This window comes from Betta splendens, chromosome 5 (assembly GCF_900634795.4).
Source record: "Betta splendens chromosome 5, fBetSpl5.4, whole genome shotgun sequence".
Taxonomy (NCBI): domain Eukaryota; kingdom Metazoa; phylum Chordata; class Actinopteri; order Anabantiformes; family Osphronemidae; genus Betta; species Betta splendens.
This window is the reverse complement of record NC_040885.2, coordinates 10,989,003-11,008,219: the sequence shown is the minus strand read 5'-3', so window position 1 is coordinate 11,008,219 and position 19,217 is coordinate 10,989,003. Positions and strand designations below refer to the sequence as shown.

At 54.8% G+C, this 19,217-nt stretch overlaps 1 protein-coding gene across 4 annotated transcripts in view; it reads left to right on the top strand.

Moving 5' to 3' along the window:
* celsr2 (cadherin, EGF LAG seven-pass G-type receptor 2) overlaps window positions 1-19,217 on the top strand; it is a 36,056-nt gene that overhangs the window by 12,230 nt on the left and 4,609 nt on the right. For all 4 annotated transcript variants that reach the window (XM_029151293.3, XM_055509213.1, XM_055509212.1 and 1 more), the window contains exons 2-22: window positions 2,017-2,712; window positions 6,733-6,955; window positions 10,391-10,506; window positions 10,586-10,674; window positions 13,380-13,537; window positions 13,817-13,980; window positions 14,173-14,298; window positions 15,193-15,359; window positions 15,568-15,747; window positions 15,815-16,085; window positions 16,163-16,304; window positions 16,397-16,517; window positions 16,616-16,799; window positions 16,888-16,989; window positions 17,145-17,239; window positions 17,418-17,627; window positions 17,759-17,942; window positions 18,030-18,348; window positions 18,417-18,584; window positions 18,720-18,843; window positions 18,936-19,136. In XM_029151293.3, the coding sequence (XP_029007126.1) occupies window positions 2,017-2,712; window positions 6,733-6,955; window positions 10,391-10,506; window positions 10,586-10,674; window positions 13,380-13,537; window positions 13,817-13,980; window positions 14,173-14,298; window positions 15,193-15,359; window positions 15,568-15,747; window positions 15,815-16,085; window positions 16,163-16,304; window positions 16,397-16,517; window positions 16,616-16,799; window positions 16,888-16,989; window positions 17,145-17,239; window positions 17,418-17,627; window positions 17,759-17,942; window positions 18,030-18,348; window positions 18,417-18,584; window positions 18,720-18,843; window positions 18,936-19,136 (4,040 nt within the window). The remainder of the gene's footprint in view (window positions 1-2,016; window positions 2,713-6,732; window positions 6,956-10,390; window positions 10,507-10,585; window positions 10,675-13,379; window positions 13,538-13,816; window positions 13,981-14,172; window positions 14,299-15,192; window positions 15,360-15,567; window positions 15,748-15,814; window positions 16,086-16,162; window positions 16,305-16,396; window positions 16,518-16,615; window positions 16,800-16,887; window positions 16,990-17,144; window positions 17,240-17,417; window positions 17,628-17,758; window positions 17,943-18,029; window positions 18,349-18,416; window positions 18,585-18,719; window positions 18,844-18,935; window positions 19,137-19,217) is intronic.

Sequence of the window (19,217 nt, the reverse complement as noted above, 5' to 3'; positions counted from 1 at the left end):
TTATTGGAAACCGCTGCTTTAAATAATGAAAACAATCATCAGCAGCTTCCTTAGTTGTAAATTTATTCTGCCCGAGAAAGTGCAGAGCTGCTATTTGTGTTCCCCCTGTGTTGTTCTCGCAGCTATATGTAAGTGTTGTTTTGTGTACACAGGTGCGTGTGTGTTTGTGTGTGCGTGTGTGTTTGTGTTTGTATGTGTGTGTGTGTGTGTGTGTGTGTGTGTGTGCGCACGTGTGTGTGCATGAGTGTGTGTGCGTGCATGTGTGTGTGTGTGCACATGCACGTGCGTGTGTGTTTACAGTAAGGTGTGAATACGACAACCAGCCTGCTGGTGTGTCTCCTTTGATTCCTCCCCACTTCCTCTGCTAAGGCCCTGTATTATTACTGTGCTGGAAGCGCTTGACTGAAAGCAGAAGGATTAAAGCCGTGTCAAACATGCTTCTCTGTTTCACTTCCTCTATGACCCCCTCCCCCCGCCTCCCACCCCTCCTTCACCCCCCTCCCTTTCTGGCAGCCTGTGTTTAAACCTGCCCAGTGCCAGTGGGATCTGGTAACTTCGGGCAGTGCTGTTTGTTTGTGCGAGTTCTGCTCACAGGTTCTGGTCTCTGGCCGACGTCCAGGCGTCTGAAACAAAGGCTCTCATTGATTATCATGGAGGGCGCGGCCGAGCCATTTTAATGACTCATTTGATTTGATTAGACCTGTTTGGGTCAGGTCGGCAGGGGGTGAGATAGATGAAAGTGGTCTCTTTCCTAAATGCTCCATTATGCAGCTTCCGTGGTCTGATCTGTAGCTTATGAGGCTAATGATAGTAGTATCATTATGAGGCTAATGATAGTAAGCACACTTGATGTTGTTGTTGTCGTATAAAATAAAAAGTGTTAGATCTAGAACATGGCAGATTTATGTAAGCATATTTCAGAGACAAAAATAAGTCGTCAGATCAGATGTTTCTGCTTGATTTTACACAGATTCTGTATGTTAAGACTGCAACAGACACAGGTGCTTGTTAGCATCATTCGCCTGTCTTTACATGTTACTGACTGGACGGCTGAGGATGGGGTCAGCCTTCATTATAACCGTCCTGCGCTCTGCTCAGGGACCCTCAGCTCATCCATGCAGTTTCATTAAACTGAAAATACGGTTAAAATAGAAAACAAGCAACTATATAAGTTTGGAAAAAGGCTTAACTTAGTGTAAGTGGAGCAGTAAGTGGTCGTGAAACTGGAGGATTTACCTCATGTAGGTCTCCATAAGGAATCTAACCTGCTTAATCACACACATTAAAGTGTTCCCGGCTGCACAGAAGCAGACGCATTCACAGCCAGAGCCGAATGTGCGCGGGCTAAAACGCGAGCGGGATCTGGTGTCAAAACAACAAACTAAGAGAGATTTGCTGAGCTGAGAAATGCTTGGGCGCTCGAATCGGAGACTCCGGGCGCTCGGCATCGCATGTATAATGAAGCAGCATCTCTGCTTCCGGACAAAGACGGCAAAGAGTGAGCTGTGAATGCAGGCGTGAAATCGCTGATTAGAAACTTGGAATACATTGAAGGAAAACATACACTCGTTCCCTCTTAGTCTTGGCATCCGTGCGTTTCATCTGTTATCTGTTCTGGCGCATGAGAATCAAAGAGAAAAACACTCATCTGAGCCAAGGATATGAATATTCTCAGTATTTATGAGAATGTACGCACATTATTAGAGGTCTAATACTTATCATGAGCGTCATTCCCATGTATTTGTGCTTTTACAGTTACAGCTACTAGCAGCTGCTGCTAATCCTCCATCATGCATGTACCTGCACTCATCCTGTTGATGGTGCAGCTGCTGCAGCTGTTGATGCCATAATTACCGCTTTACTTAATCTTTAAACACCGCGTGATAAGTGATGTGTTGTTTTAGACTTCTTTATCAGGTTTGTTGGGTATAAGATGATCAAATATGATATGGGCTCATTTTTCCTGACTTGACTGGAGTTGTTAGTTTGACGAAGCATCCGCTGTTTCCTTTCCAGACGGCGTCCACTCGGTGTCGGCCCAGTGCCTGCTCCAGGTCACCGTCATCACCGACGAGATGCTGTCCAACAGCATCACGCTGCGTCTGGCCAACACCTCCCAGGAGCACTTCCTGTCGCTGCTGCTGGCTCAGTTCCTGGACGGCGTGGCCCGCGTGCTGTCGGCCGCGCCCCAGGACGTCGTCATCTTCAACGTGCAGGACGACACGGACGTCAGCGCGCGCATCCTCAACGTCAGCCTGTCGGTGGCCGTGCCGGCGCTGGGCTACGGGCGCCAGCGGCCCGGCGGCGACGGGCCGGCGCCGCGGCTGGGCAGCGGCGGCGGCGGCGAGTTCTTCGGCTCCGAGGAGCTCCAGGAGAGGCTGTACCTGAACCGCAGCCTCCTGGCCCAGATCTCCTCGCAGGAGGTCCTCCCCTTCGACGACAACATCTGCCTGCGGGAGCCGTGCGAGAACTACATGAAGTGCGTGTCGGTGCTGAAGTTCGACAGCCTGGCGCCGTTCGTGGCGTCCGACACCATCCTGTTCAGGCCCATCCACCCCATCGCCGGGCTGCGCTGCCGCTGCCCCGCGGGCTTCACGGGAGACTACTGCGAGACGGAGATCGACCTGTGCTACTCCAAGCCCTGCGGGGCTCACGGCGTGTGCCGCAGCCGGGAGGGAGGCTACACCTGCGAGTGCTTGGAGGACTACACAGGTGAGGGCCTTCGCTCTGCTTTTAACAGCCCCAGGGACTGGTCGTGATGGTCGCTATGCTAGGCTGCCTCCACAGCGTTCGCGCCCTCCCCTCTGATCCCTGGGGAGCCCCGACGTCCACATCTGCCCCCCTTGAACCCGGCCCGCCTGGGTCCTGTCCTGTCCGCTGACGACCACAGCTCTGCACACACAGGCTGAGTGATGACTTATTGATCCGCTGCCACAGTAGAAGCCAACAGGAACAGACACCACCCTGTTTGAATCCAGTGTTTAGCGCGCGTCAGATTCGACTTTATAACCCAGATACCCCCACAGCTGCCACCTACACCCTCTGTGACTCCACCAGAGCTGTGGGCGTGGACGCGTGTTAACGATGCTTGTTTTAGAGGTTAAGGCGGTGGCTTTTTCAGACAGGTCTTTACTCAGTGTGGAAAACAACAGCAGCTCCTGAGTTCAGCGCCGCTGAGCGCAGTAGAAGGAAGCGATTCATTATGGACGGCTGCAGATGGAGGGTGTCCCCCGGCCGTCAGACCCGGTGGTCAGAAATACGGTGCTGTCACAAAGCACACAGGACGTGGAGACGCAGAGGAGAGGTCCACGCACAGCGATAATGAAGAATTCATTTATTCCTGTTGGCGGCAGAAATGTGAAGCGCTGGCAAATGTTCACAGCCTCACAGGGTTAAATGCTGCCTCCGCGCTCATTTATAGTTAAGAGGAAAAGGGAGAAGTTGAAGAAGAGTTGAAAGAGGAGGAGAATTAAATATGTTAATTTATACGCTATGAATATTAGGGCAGTTTCTCCTTCTTTTGCTTGGGTTAAATGGCTCAAATGCTGACTTTTTAATGGGCTTTCCAGTTTCCTCTGGTCTTTGAAGTGTCCTGCTCATTTGTTCGTATCTAGATTACAGACCGACACCTTTGAGCTTCTGTAAGTGTATAAAAAGTCACACAATGATAAATATTAAAGCAAAGCGCTCCGTCGCCAGCTTTCGTCCCCAGACTGGGCCTCACGGTCACATTTTCTAAGACTGCACGTCTGAGCGAACAAGTGGAGCCAAGCGTGGAAACCGAGTCGCGTCGCCCGTCTCGCTAATGGCACAGCTTCCATTATTCCGCGTGGACCATTAAAAGCTTTGTTCACCTGTTTGTGACACCCGCACTGAAGTGTGTGTGAGCCCGGTCGCTCCGAGTCCGGCTTGAGTGGCACTCGTGCGGCGCTGTGGGCGTCGGAGCGGAGCTTTTAACGGCGGTCGACAGCGCGCGAGAGTGGACGTGAGAGTGGGTGTAGCGTCCGGTCGGCTCCACCGGTGGATGCCGGTACATCAGGAGCCGGCGGGTTCTCTGGTCGGAGCCGCGTCCGGTTCTGATCCACCAAGGTTTTCACTAAGGTTTTACAGGACGTGTGTTCCTCCAGATCTCTCGCCATCAGCCTCAGCGAGGGCTCGGTTTTCACACTCTGTGGTGGGAACTGTTGGATCGTAGGCGTTGCCAGATGGTAGCAGGAAAGAAAATGGCAAAGAATGAAATAACAGCCACCGCTTTTCCTGTTGAAGAGTCAACGTTTTGGCTCAGCTGAGTCATTCAAGAGACGATGATGACGAGCGACGCGATGTCAACCTGCTTTATTTTAAACACACGGCAGGAGCATCGCGTCGGTACAAGGCTGCGCGAAGGCGGCGCCTTCGTAGAGACCGTCCACCGGCTCCGGTTCCGCCGCCGAGGTTTCATCCGCGGGCTTTTAAAGTGCCGGGATGCTTTTGGAACAGAGAAGTGGTGAACGTTCACACTCACAGTTTCAACGGTTGAATTTAACACCCGCCAAGCTTTGAAAGCCGCCACGGGTAAAAGAATGCGGCCAGACGCACAGGCTGTGCTGCAGAGAAAAGTCTAGAGTTTGTGCCGTGTTTGAATTCCAGCAGAAACGGTTTGGAGCGTGAGCTGTGGTGCACGTGGCTGCGGGTCGGTCGGTCGGTCCACAGGGACCCGCTCGTCTGTTGCCTTGTCTGTTGCCTGGCAGCGCAGACGCCCCTGCTCGGGTTCAGGATCGCTGAGGAGCCGTCCTCTGACTGAACACAGGCGTCGGCCTCTCCCTTCAGCGAGTTCAACGCTGCTTTCATTCGTTCACCGGACTTCCAGCCGGCTGCTAATTAACCGAGCCACATAGTCATGAGGCTTATTTGTCCAGTTTGTCTGTTTGTGTTTGTCTCTGGGGATCCGTTCATAATGAAGTGGAAGGCAGATAAAAGGCTGCAGGCACGTTTTGCAGATAAACACTTTTGTGTTGGAGGACAAACAGAAATGCAGCTAACATGTGGACAGAGATGTTAATGCTCTGCATGTATTTGCATCCATTTCCTTTTAAGCAGAGAAACTTTGATCTATTTCTGAATTAGAGTTTAATTACGAGCGGAAACGCGTGTGCAGTGAATTCTGGGTAACATCTTCATCCAGGTCTGTCGATTCGTCGTCGCTGAGGTGCCTCTCGTCCAAATAAAGACGGGATCTCGGAGGTGTCTGTGCAATTTGCTGCTTCCTTAATGATTCATGGCGGCGTGTGAGCGCCGAGATGGACTCACGCGGAAGAAGCGGCTGAATTATTGATCAGGATGTTGCTGCGGCGCTCGTCCTCGCCCCGCGGCGCCGCTCACCTGGAGACGCGGAGCTGCACCTGCTGCAGAGACGTCCCGCGGGGCAGAGCCGCACGCCCGCATCCCTGACAACGTTTACGCCGCCTCCACCACTCAAACGCACCCCAGCGCCGGTGGCTGAAGGCTCGTATCCGATATTAAAGCCCAACGCGGCGTTGGACGGCGTGAAGAAACAAGTGGTTTATTTCCTTCAGTGAGCTGCTGAATTATTAAAGAGGCAAAGAGAAGGGCTTTAGTCTCTGGTAGTAGCTGTCTGTCATCAGGAGGCGACGGTGGGAACAAGAACAGCAGATAGGACAATAACACTGCTGAAACCACTTAGGAATAATAATAATTATTCCTCAGTCATGAACAAAAGCAATGATATTGTTTGAATAAATGGGGAGGAAGTTGTACTTTGAGGTATTTGTACTTGTGATTAAAAGGGGCTTTTCTGCAGGCGGTGAGCTGAGACTCAGGCCTGTAGTTATATTATTGGTGAATCTTTAACGGGGGGTTTTTGCTTCAACGCTCTGCTGCCTCCTTCCTGGAGACGACCGGTCAAAAGTTCATCAGGAGAATTCAACGTCTTCCTGGACGGACAAAACCTCATGAGTTGCTCAAACGTAACTGTGTGAACTTCAGCTTCAGCAGCTTTGAGCAGCTTTCAGGGCTCATCCAGCATCTGGTGATTGAGCGGGTCGCTTTGATTGAATGGACACCTTCAGAGAGAGAAGCCTCTTTTCAGTGGACTCCCAATGAGGTGATTAATGGTCTGAGAGTAAATAAGGGGCCTGTGTATGAGGAGTGTGTGTGTGTGTGTGTGTTACAGTAGAGCTGCACACACAGGAAGTCCTCCACGCTGCTGACTGAGTGGCTTTGACACAAACTCCAGCTCACGCATGGGAGCGTTTGTGCTCCAGTCTCACCCGAGCAACTGCGGCGCCTCCCGAAGCAGCACATGTGAGCCGGGCTTCACTATTAGCAGCGCTGCTCCCCCCTCTCGCATGAATCACCGTTCGATCGCTCGCTCCGGCGGCCTAGTGTGACCCGTTCCACTCGCCGCGGTCCAGGACCGCGTCCGACGTTGACCCTCATCATTGACTGTTGTTTTAATAAAGTGCCAGATAGCAGTTAGAGATGAAATGTGGTCGCAGTGATCTAAGTGTGTGTGTGTGTGTGTGTGTGTGTGTGTGTGTGTGTGTGTGTGTGTGTGTGTGTGTGTGTGTGTGTGTGTGTCACACAAAGGAGAGAGAGCCGTTAAATCTATTTTATTTTTTCCCGGGTTTGTTTTACAAAGCTGTGTGTATGTTTCCTGCGCTGTGTATCGGCAGCCTCCGTCGGCTGCGCTGCTCGTCCTCATCCCTCCCTCTCCTCCCTCTCTCTCTGCAGGCGAGCGCTGCCAGCTGTCGTCCCGCTCCGGCCGCTGCGCCCCGGGCGTCTGCAGGAACGGCGGCTCCTGCGTCAACCTGCTCGCCGGCGGCTTCAGGTGCGAGTGTCCGCCGGGCGGCTACGAGGCGCCCTACTGCGAGATGACCACGCGCAACTTCCCCCCGCACTCCTTCCTGACCTTCCGGGGCCTCCGCCAGCGCTTCCACTTCACCCTCTCCCTCACGTAAGCGCCGCCGCCTCCCACCGCTCACCTGCTCCGCCGCAGCGTGACTCACCCCTCGTGTGCCCACACATGCATCCACACCTCCGCAGGCTCAGTCTCTCCACTCAAGTGCACCCCCTCCCCTGCACATTTATGTGATATAATAGCGTTTAATAGCAGTAATGGGATCGTTGAGGAGCGACTGTGGATATAAAAGCGCCGGCGCTATAAATACTAATCCACTAAACTATAGCAGCTACTGTCTGACGTTGGAGGCCTGTGTGATGTACTGATGCGCTGCTTCTCTGAGCTGCAGGAGACTTGCATAACACGAGGGTGTTCATCCTAAAGGGAAGAGTGAGTTTGATCCTATTCAATCAGTGTCAGCGGTCACTGAGCTGGGAGTCAGCGTTTGGCCTATTTCAGCACAGTCTCCCTGAAAAAATGAGAATTAGTGTTTTAGGATTTAGGAATATATGGAAGCGATGGGGTTGTTTAGGTCGTTATTCAGTAATGAGCATCCGGCTTCAGCTTTAAGCTTGTGTGTGTGTGTGTGCGCGCAAGCGTGTGTGTTCCTTATTGTCAGGTCCTTTTCTTCTCTGTAACCCCGTCAGGAGCAGCTGGTATTTTTAGGCGCCGCATGCATGTAGTGAGATCAGTCTGATTGAATAACCAGGTATGACACATCGGTCTCTGAGGGATTCGTAACCTGTCTGACAAGCAGCTTTCTACCCGGACCCCAGGTTCTCCAAATGAAAAGCAAGACTAGAACTAAAGCACTAAATTTAGCAGCGTTGTTGCAGCGAACAGGAGACGTGAGGAGTGTGTGGCCGCTCTGCTCGATTATTAGCACTCTTTGTGAAAGTCATTGACTTCCTCATATTAGTTCGTCAGGAACATCAATAATTTAATTTACTAAAATGTCATGAAGATGTTAATCGACCACCTAAGCAGGAAAAGGACGTATATAAAGACGCTCTGTTTCCAGACAGGACGTGTCGTGAGACGATTACTCAGACTTACTGTTTCAATCCATTATCAGCATTTAGCAAAAATAGCTTAGAGTACATTTCATTGTGTTGATTAGGTTTTACAGCAGCAGGTGAAGCTTCAGGAGCGCGTGGTCGACGGTTCGGTGGGAGCAGATGGGCTGTGAATGCTGAGCACATGCACAGACAGCGGGTCCAGCGATCCGCGTGAATCACCCATGTGTTGCAACGCCATCGACGCTAAAAGCCGCGCGTTCCGTTTGATATCTGTCACAACAAGCGACAACAAGCGTCGCCTCCGGACGGGATCGCGGGGAACGCGCTGCACCGTTTTGCCTGTTGTCACCTCAGACGCGCCGGTGGAAATACTATCCGCCGCGTGAGCTCTGTGGACTCGGCCTTTCTCTGAGCCTTTATTTGACGGAGAACTGCTCCGACCAGTTTCGGAGGCGTCTACATTTACTCCGGCGGGGTCAGAGAAACGGCGAGGCAGCAGATGTGCGAAAGGCGGAAACGCGACGAGCGGCTGTTACCTGAGCCGGCGCGGCGCCGACGCTCAGAAGGGGCCTCTGTTGTGACGAGCGGCTCAGGATGCGGAGAGTGACGGCTAATTTTAGGCCTCTCACTCTGGAGCTGTACAATTAAAGCTGAGCTCTCCCCAAAAACATGCGGAGGGGGTGGGATTAGCACGCAGCGGTTTGATTTCGGTGATGCTAATTATCCAGCCGATGCTGCTCTTGAGCTCTTTTCCATCTTGATAACTAGCTGTGGCTGCAGCTGTGCAGGTCGTACTTGAGCACCGTGAAGCTGATGATGCTCACACTGCAGGTGTGACATAACGTGTTATAGAAGGCTCGAGATCAAAACCAACATGCGCGCTAACTGGAGGTCAGGGGACGCCTGGGGTTCACGTTGCGCTTTGTTTTTAGTCACACACACTTTTTTCTGCCACAGCCACAAATGAAGGATAGAGAGGAATTTACTGCCAATTCCACATTGTACAAGCTCTGAGACCCAGCAGAGACTGTGCCATCAGATGTCCAACAACCATGATATTTGTCGGAATGTGAATGTGATTCACTCAGTTGTGTCTTATTATTAGGTTATGGAAGGCATCTTTTGTCGTCATCCCAGGAGCTGAACCTGTTTCACCGCGTCTTCATTTTGCCTGACTCTAATTCTAAAGGAAATGATTTGTGGCTCCTTTTGGCTCGTATTGGCTGTAAAAGTCATCAGGGCGCCGTGTTCTTTCATCCTCGCTGCACACATCTTATGCATTACAGCATGTAAGCATCGCGTGACACGCTTCCCCACATAAGGGCCAGACTGGTTGTTATTTTTACTGATGGCTGCCTAATGCGACATGAAGTGATGCCGGTTAGTTCCACTTGATTACTCCGAGCACTCTCACAGTTCAGAGGGCCCTGGGGGGGACGTGGAGGAGGCTTTTATATCGATACGCCGGCGAGGCCGGGGTCCGACTGCTCCGTTTGCTCGGCCTGCGCTCTAAAGGCGCCGCCACAGAATCGGACGCAGCGTCAGCCTCCTTTCTCCCCGGAGGCTGTGACTGCGGTGCTTCTGTGTAAGCAGGTCAGCGGTGCCGTGGCCCCCGGCTCCTCGGCTGCTCCACAACACTGCACCGCATCACGTTCAGTGTTTCCTCCAAGCCCCATCGCTGAACGAGGGGGGGGGGTCGTCTTGCCTCTGAAAGCACAGATGCATTTGAGGAACAACTGAGCCGACAGACAGGGAGCACCGACGCCAGTGAGTCGCACGTGCTCGTCTGTGAGCAGATGCTCCGGAGCCTCGGCCCCCTGTGAGATGATGGATAATGAGCAAATCCATGTAGCAAGTGCAGGATTTGGGTTTGATTTTTTTTTTTCACACTTCACACTGACCCACTTCCAACCGGATCAGATTTACGAGTGCGGACCACAGCTGACAGGTACGGCGCCATATTTGCCAAGCATGTGCGCCGACCAAACACTTTGATCCCAGTGAAGGAGTGAGGCTCCGTTGGCAGAGCAGAGCCGGCCTTTGAACTCTAAAAATATTCCTGTGCACGTGTATAAATACATGCAGTGTGTACTAGTATGTGCATTAATATGCGACACGACGGCCGCGACCTCTCGAGGTTGAATATATGAAGCGAAGGCTGTGATTACGGGCCGTGATCAGAGAGTACGTCTGCACAGGCTCATGTGCTCCTACACACACACACACACACACACACACACACACACACACACACACACACACACACACACACACACCCCGCTGCTTTGACATTGCCCTAGATTTTCTGTCTGCATGTTGCAGTGATAACTGTATTCTATTCACGGCCCGTATGACTCCATCGCTGTGTCTCCGTGTTCACGTTCGGCCTCGTTGTCTGTCGAGGCGTCCGTAACATCTGAGCGCCGCTGGGTTTCTTACTGTCCTCGTTTTTTTGTTTTTTATTTTGCAGATTTGCCACGCGAGAGCCCGACGGTCTGCTGCTGTACAACGGCCGCTTCAATGAGAAACACGACTTCATCGCCATGGAGATCATCAATGAGCAGATACAGCTCACCTTCTCAGCAGGTCAGAGTCTATCACCGTAAACCTGTGAACTGAGGTTTTGCATCTTTAAATCGTACTCACGTTTTGCTTTGATTCGCAGGCGAGACCAAAACAACGGTCTCACCACAAATCCTGGGCGGAGTCAGCGATGGCCAGTGGCACGTGGTGGAAGTTCACTACTACAACAAGGTAATGAGCAGAACCAGAGTCTGTGAAATCATAAACATGAAGGTTTTGACTTGTTCAGAGGCTCAAGCAGCGTCTGGTTCTATCAGAGGGTGGTCAGATTCTTGTTCTGATGCTCCAGACACAGTTGAAGGACTAGTTCAAAGTCAGCCTCAGCATCACCTAAAGCCACTGGAGGAAAGTAGAACCCAGCTCTGGTTCCTGGAGCTCTTCCAGTGAGGAGTCGCCTGGTGTTTGGGGCTGAGCGCGTGCAGGCGGGAGCTGTTCAGACTGACAGGCTCATGATCTGGAAGACGGCCAACGCAGCAATTAAACGGAGGCGGAGGGTCGGGTTCAGCGGCAGAGAGCGCGAACCCGGCGCCGCTCCAGACGAGCTCAGACCAACGCCACTCATGTTTCAGACTTTCCTGGTAAGAAGCTCACAACGACTCAATCGGCGGAGGAATGTATGGAGCTGTCGTCTCCGCTCCCAGTGCCTTTTCCCACCCAGGACCACGGGATGTCACATTTCTGTCCATTGAGGAAGTCACTTTGCATCATAATGATGTTGCCAGGCAACGCCCCCGCTGCGCACGCTTTCCATTGGATGACAACGTGACCATGTCAGATTTCAGCCAGCAGAAGTGACGAAGGGGGAGAGTCTGAAAACTATTGAGCGCTCTGCCAGCAACGCATTAAAGGCTCATTAATCAGGGCCCAAATCAAATGACTCGGATTCTCCAGTTGTCGCTGTGACCTGGAGGCTTTTCATCTGTAAGTGTGCTGCGCGTGAGCGTGAGCTTTACACCTTTGCTGCCAAGTTCAGAGACGTGAGAGTTCAGAGTTACTCTCAGCACTCGATAAATCCTTGGGTTTTAACTGATCAGTGCATTTTGCACAGGTGAGCTTCTTTACAGGACGTGTTGCTGGTTTTGAGCCCTGACTCATTGACAGAACCGCACGTCTCCGTCCTTCCTGAACCAATCCGCTCCGTCCTGGTCTCACCGCGGCACCGCCCACCTGAGGTGTCCCACGGCGGCCGGTCCGGGCCCCTCCCTGTCCGCGGTGGGGGTGGGGGGTGGGGCCGGGTGAGGCGGGGAGGGGGCATTTGAGATTGAAATGTGGCTTTGAGGGTGGAGGGGGACTGTGGAGAATGGCAATGACCGCTGCCTTTGTGCCTGGGCCTGCTTCCTTTGGGACCCGGGGCAGTGAATGATGTGGCCCCGGGGAAGGTGCCCCTCTCTCTGTTTCATCCAGCGAGGACAGAAAAGTGGAGCAGGACAGGAGCAAAAAGCGAGCTGAAGAAAAGCCGAGGGAGAAGTATTGACTCGGGCTTTGAACGGAGATGCTGCGCTTCAAGGCCGAACCCTCCTGTTGCTATGGTTTTCCCAGTCAATCTCCGATCCCGCGTTGGAGCCGATTCCGGCCATGCTCCTCCCGCACGACTCATATTCCCATAATCCCCTGCAGCGGCGGGTGACAGCAGTGTTTAACGAGCTCCCGAGCAAATGTGTGTGTTCCAATCAGCGGCGACAGGGTGAGGTTTTGTGCAGCGGTGACAGACAGGCGTTATTGCTCAGTCAACAGCCGTGACTGATGACAGCGGAGGTCAGCGAGGGGAGCGTCCAAGCTGGAGCGCTGCCTGCTCCTCCGCTTTCACAGCGGAGGGAAAAGCGTGGAAGAAAAGCATGTCGGGTGATTTCACCTTTGGCAACTCACACGGCGCTAGCTTGTTTCATCATCAACCAATTTGTAACAAATTGGTCTCAAGGAACATCAGATGGAAAGTAAAGGCCACTGTCAGTCCGGGTTCCCGTCCACTTAACATTTGGGTCCTGGACAGACACAGAAATAAATGGTTTCCTGTGGGAACGGGGCTCGAGAACAAGGTCCGTTTCAACTTGGTGGAATTTAAATGAATAAATGATTTTGTACTTTTTTGAAAATCCATGTGGTGAAATGATAACATGTCACCAGAGATGTTATTTACCTCCTTCCCAGTCTGTCTGAGCAGCTGCCGGCTCTGCAGCCTGTCCTCGCCCCGCGGGCCCTCGGGCCGCTGGGCGCCGCGTGGGGCTCCCAGCCTGCGACACCAGCTTGAACCTACGCTCGGGGTTAATATGAGCTTATCGTGACCTCAGAGTAACTGGCCGCTCTGAAAGGAGGTCGCAACCTTTTATTGACGGCATCATCACTCTGCCCCTGCAGGCCCCGCCTCCTTTTGTGGCTCCCCCCTATTGATTCACCAGACAATGAAGATCCTTTGTCGACAGGGACGGTGTCCTGCAGAGTCCTGTGTGTGTGTGTGTGTGTGTGTGTGTGTGTGTGTGTGTGTGTGTGTGTGTGTGTGTGTGTGTGTGTGTGTGTGTGTGTGTGTGTGTGTGTGTGTGTGTGTGTGTCTTGCCTTTCTTCTGACTGTCATGATATGAATTATTAAAAATGCTGAATGTGATGCAGCCATCATTTACTTTGTGTTTTCCAGTTTTAATCAATGAATTACGTTCGGCTCAGCAGAGACGGGGATCAGCAAGCGTTTCTGCGCTGCCTTATAGATTTCTGCTCTGTAGAATAAGCAAATATTTTCGTAGCAGACAAACTATTTATGGCCGCTGAACGGCAGGAATAGCAGCATATCAGATGAACATGTCTTTTACCAGTTCATCAGATGTCACGGCGTGTGTGTAGCTGTGCGTTGATTCTCCCACTAACGAGCCCGTCTCCCTCCACAGCCCGTCCTCAACCAGGCCGGCCTGCCGCAGGGCCCCTCGGACCAGAAGGTCGTCGTGGTCACGGTCGACAACTGTGACGCGTCTGTCGCCCTGAGGTTCGGCCACGTCATTGGGAACTACACCTGCTCGGCTCAAGGAAGCCAGTCAGGATCCAAGAAGTGAGTACGGCTCCACAGAGTCCTTCACGACTCCAGCCGTTTCATTTATTAATGTCTTTAGTAAGTAAAAGAAAGAGCAAACTTGTTTTGAGGGAAGGTTCCACATCTCCAGGCTGTGATGTTTCTTTGGGCTGTTTATCCTGTTTTCATCTCCGGGGGGTGACATATCTCTACACTTGTGTGATAAATATTTCATGTGTTCTTCCCTCTGCGCTGCTGTTGACGTTGCGTTTGGGTCGTACAGTAAATCTCACGCGCTCCTGGTTCCCGTCCTTGCAGATCCCTGGACCTGACCGGCCCCCTGCTGCTCGGTGGAGTCCCCAAGCTCCCAGAGGACTTCCCCGTGCACAGCCGCCAGTTCGTGGGCTGCATGAAGAACCTGCGCATCGACAGCCAGCACATAGACATGGCCGGCTTCATCGCCAACAACGGCACCCTGCCAGGTACCAAGCGCTTTGCTGCCCTTCAAGCCCGTGTTTGAAGAGGAGAGAATAACAGCGACTGTGATGAGCTCAGCGGGAGGACGGCGTCAGTGGGAAATGATCCGTGTGTCGGCCGTGAATAGTTTCTCTCTTTTTGATTTTGATGTGGGATGAAGTGAAACAGGGAGATCCGTTATCTTCTCGCTCCTCTAGGATGCTCCGCCAAAAGGCATTTCTGCAACAACAGCCCGTGTCTGAACGGAGGAACCTGCGTGAACCTCTGGGGCTCCTTCAGCTGCGACTGCCCGCTCGGGTTCGGGGGACAGAACTGTGAACGAGGTGAGTGAGAGGAGCAGAGAGGCTCCAACACATGGGCCTGTTTGTCCTCGTATGAAGGGAGATCGTCCCCGTCCGACCATAATAATCTGCTGTCGGCTCAGTTGACTAAGACTAATGGCTTTGTGAATGTTCGCGTTGCACTGCACATATCTAGTGTTTCAGCCGTCCTGTTCTACAGCGTCACCCGAGACAACGCAGCTGCTCCCTGAGCTGATTTACGCTTTAAGGCAATTTGAGACAAAGCTAGAAAAAAAGGGAAATGAGTCTCGTACATTTCAGGCTTAATGAAGATAACACAGACAGTAATTGATGTAAATGAGTGAAAGTCCACCATTGTTAGTATTTCACAGTCCGCGTCTTTATACGCCGTCATTAATCGATCACTGGGACCTGGGCGTTAAACGGACACAGACGCTGCACATCAGCAGCAGCAGAGGCCTTTTGTCAGAGGAAACTACAAACACCACGGCCTCCTCCTGTAGGAAAACCCAACATTCACAGGGAATATTTGGATGCGTTTGAAGTTCCGCTTTAAATCATAATTCATGATTTCATTTAAAAATGCTCAATCGAGTTAAGCGTTTTTAATATTATATCTGTTCTGGGAGAAAAACCGTCTCACGTGTTTAAACCGCTGGTGACGCAGTTGAAGGTTGTTTCTCTGCACACGTGCGCTGGATGCCTGTGAACCATTTCCAATGAAGGTCAGCATCAGGACCGAATCACATCTCCTGCTCTTCAGTCCAGCTGTTGGGCCGGTGGTGATTGATATCACACAGCTCCAGCGTTTCCTGATTACTCGATTGTCCGACCGCCTGAGCCTCGGCCCAGAACAGGCTGAGCTTGATGAGAATAATGACTCGCTGTCTCACGTCACCTCCTGTCCGTCTGCAGCGATGGGCAGCCCGCAGCGTTTCCTGGGTAACAGCCTGTTGCAGTGGACCAACCTGGCGGCGGCGGCGGCCATCCCCTGGCACGTGGAGCTGATGGTGCGCACGCGTCAGGCCAGCGCCACGCTGCTGCACATCGCGTCCGGCCTCCAGCACAACCTCACGCTGCAGGTGAGACCATCCGTGAGACCTGGGAAGTCCAGACCCAGTTCAGTCCAGAAGGCACACGGGACCAAGTGTTGGGCGTCAGGCTCCACCTGTCGGCCGCCTGAGTCCCAGCACATTTCCGAATGTCCCAGGAACGATTCAATGTGTTTGTCTCAGCCCGATGATGCGGTCCTAGCCCGACTCACTCCTAGCCCCCGTGTCCTCCCTGCAGCTGCGTGGGGGGAGCGTGTTGATGGGGCTGCACAGAGGCGAGGACTCGGCCCTGTCTCGCGTGGAGGAGGTGCTGGTGAACGACGGCGACTGGCACCACCTGCAGCTGGACATCAGCGCCCTGGGAGGAGCCGCGGGCCGCCACAGGGCGCTGCTGTCTGTGGACCACGGGCTGTACCAGGTGAGACGCCGAGGTCCGGCCCCTCATAACCCTGAACGAGCGCCTCCTAACTCCTGTGTCCCACCAGGCCAGCATGGAGGTGGACGGGAGGCTGCGGGACTCCAAGCTGAAGAGCGTGAGCGTGGGCGGCGTGGCCCGGCTCGATGGGAAGGTCCAGCACGGCTTCCGGGGCTGCGTCCAGGGCCTGCGCGTGGGCGGCGCCCTGAGCCTGTCCCAGGCCCGGAAGGTGAACGTGGAGCCGGGCTGCGCCGTGCCCGACCCCTGCAGCTCCGGACCCTGTCCCCCCAACAGCTACTGCAGCGACGACTGGGACAGCTTCTCCTGCACCTGCCTCAGCGGTCAGTGCTCCACCTCCCCAGGCCTTCAGCCACGTTTCACCTCCCACCACCTCCCATCAACTCGCTGCGCTTCACAGGTTACTACGGCAGCAACTGCACCGACGCCTGCTCCCTGAACCCGTGCGAGCACGAGTCGACCTGCAGCAGGAAGCCGAGCTCGCCTCGCGGTTACGCCTGCGATTGTCCCAACAACTACTTTGGCCACTACTGCGAGAAAAAGTACGCGTTTATGTTTCTGTGTGTCAACGGCGGTCTCTCCTCCTCCACCGTCTGTGTGAAGTGAACTGAACGCGTGCCGTTCGCCCTCGCAGGACGGACCTGCCGTGTCCCAGGGGCTGGTGGGGCCATAAGACCTGCGGCCCCTGCGGCTGTCAGACCGACAAGGGCTTCGACTCGGACTGCAACAAAACCAGCGGCGAGTGTCGCTGTAAGGTGAGTCCACTGCTCATCACTGCAGAGATGCTGAGGAGCGAGGAGCCGCTCCCACGGTGCACGGTCGCTCAGCGCCCTCTCTCCCGTCCCGTTTCCAGGACAACCACTACCGCCCCGAGGGCAGCGACGGCTGCCTGCTGTGCGACTGCTACCCGGTCGGCTCCTTCTCCAGAGCGTGCGACCGGGAGAGCGGCCAGTGTCAGTGCAAGGCGGGCGTCATCGGGCGCCAGTGCGACCGCTGCGACAACCCCTTCGCCGAGGTCTCCCCCAACGGCTGCGAAGGTGAGCGCTCACGGCCACGTCCCGTTTTTTTAATCCCCGTTCCATCGTAGCGCTGATTCTCCAATGCTCGTCTCCTTCCGTCTCTCAGTAATCTATGACAGCTGTCCCCAGGCCATCGAGGCCGGGATCTGGTGGCCCAGGACTAAGTTTGGCCTCCCTGCTGCGGTGCCCTGTCCCCGGGGAACGCTGGGTATGAGGGGTTCTGGCAGCTCGTTAAATTTCCATACAATAACGGCAATATATGAATGTCGCCTCGAGCGATCTGGCTGCAGCTCAGGCAGAGCCTTCATTTTCGTGTGTGTGTGTGTGTGTGTGATAGCGCTCCCTCTCTCTCCTCCTGCTCAGGCACGGCCGTCCGACACTGTGACGAGCACAAGGGCTGGCTGCCGCCCAACCTCTTCAACTGCACCTCTGTGACGTTCAGCAAGCTCAAAGTCCTGGTGTGTGACTCCTGCCTTTGGCAGAATTAGCTGTTAGCACATATAGCGTCCTCCATCAGGAGGATGTGGAGGTAGAAGATGATTATCTGCCCTAGTGGCCGCCCGTCCGCTGTGTGTTTCACCACCGTTGCCGTGGCTACAATACGTCTCACTAATGAATCGTCTGCCTTTCCTCCAGTCTGACAAGCTTTCCCACAATGCATCTGTGCTGGACGCCGGGCCGGTCCAGCAGACGGCGGCGCTGCTGGCCAACGCCACCGCGCACACGGAGCGGTTCTACGGCAGCGACGTGAAGGTGGCGTACCGCCTGACGCGGAGCCTGCTGCTGCACGAGAGCGGCCAGCGGGGCTTCAACCTCACCGCCACGCAGGACGTCCACTTCACGGAGGTGAAGACGCAGACGGGGACGCGGGTCGCGGCGCCGCGCTCTGTTCCGTCTGCGGGAGTTGCATCGCACTTTGCCCCCCTCTCCTCAGCCGTGACAGCCTGTCACAGCGCCCTCTCGCTGTTTTGTGACAGAATCTGGTCCGCGTGGGCAGCGCCATCCTGGCGCCGGACACCGGGCCGCACTGGGAGCTGATCCAGCGCACGGAGGGCGGCACGGCGGCGCTGCTGCGCCACTACGAGGACTACGCCAACACGCTGGCCCAGAACATGAGGAAGACCTACCTGAGCCCCTTCACCATCGTCACTCCCAACATAGGTCAGTGTCTGAACAGCTGATCCATCAGAAACGCGATCTTGTTCTAACTGACATCCTCCGCTTCCTCTCGCGTGCTGCCGCCCGCAGTCGTCTCCGTGGACCGCCTGAAGAAGATGAATTTTGCCGGCGCCAAGCTGCCGCGGTACCAGTCCCTGAGGGGCCCGCGTCCCGCCGACCTGGAGACGGCCGTCACGCTGCCCGACTCCGTCTTCCACCCGCCCGTGGACAACAAGGGCCACAGGCACCTGGACGTGTTCCCGGAGGCAGCGCCGCGCAACCGCTCGGCCGGCAGGAGGCGGCGGCAGCCCGACGACGGGCAGCAGGACGCCGTGGCCAGCGTCATCATCTTCCACAGCCTGGCCGCGCTGCTGCCGGAGAGCTACGATCCCGACAAGAGGAGCCTGCGGTGAGTGTGCCTCTGCCTGCGCAGCGCTTTGCTTTGGTGGCGCCTCGCTGACCCTCCGCTGGCACCAGGGTCCCCAAGCGTCCGGTCATCAACACGCCGGTGGTGAGCATCACGGTCCACGACAACGACGAGCTGCTGCAGCACGCGCTGGACAAGCCCATCACGGTGCAGTTCCGCCTGGTGGCCACCGAGGAGCGCTCCAAGCCCATCTGCGTCTTCTGGAACCACACCATACTGTGAGTTGCACCCACGCCGAGCGGGGCCGGCGCCCGGCGCTGAGCTGTTCTCACCCTGTGTGTGTGTGTGTGTGTGTGTGTGTGCGTGCGTGCGTGTGTGTTTCTGTGTGTGTGTGTGCGTGCGTGTGACCTCAGCTCGGGCAGCGGCGGCTGGTCGGCCAAGGGCTGCGAGGTTGTGTTCAGGAACGGCACCCACATCAGCTGCCAGTGCTACCACATGACGAGCTTCGCCGTGCTCATGGACGTCTCCAGGCGAGAGGTGAGTACAAGCAGAACCCCGAACCCACGGGAACCCAGAGGCCCAGCCCGGCCCCCCAAACCGGCCCCTTTCCCCCTCTGTGTGTGATCCAGAACGGAGAGATCCTGCCCATTCGCGTCCTGACGTGGAGCACGGTGAGCGTGACGCTGGGCTTCCTCTTCCTCACCATAGTCTTCCTCCTGTGCCTGAGGGCCATGCAGTGCAACAAGACGAGCATCGTCAGCAACGGCGCCACCGCCCTGTTCCTCTCCGAGCTCATCTTCATCCTGGGCATCAACCAGGCCGACAACCCGGTGACCAATCGGCTCCACTGCTCTGACGTTGGCCTCTTACGAACGCCTGTGAGTTTTAACGTCCCGGTCATTTCTGCCTCT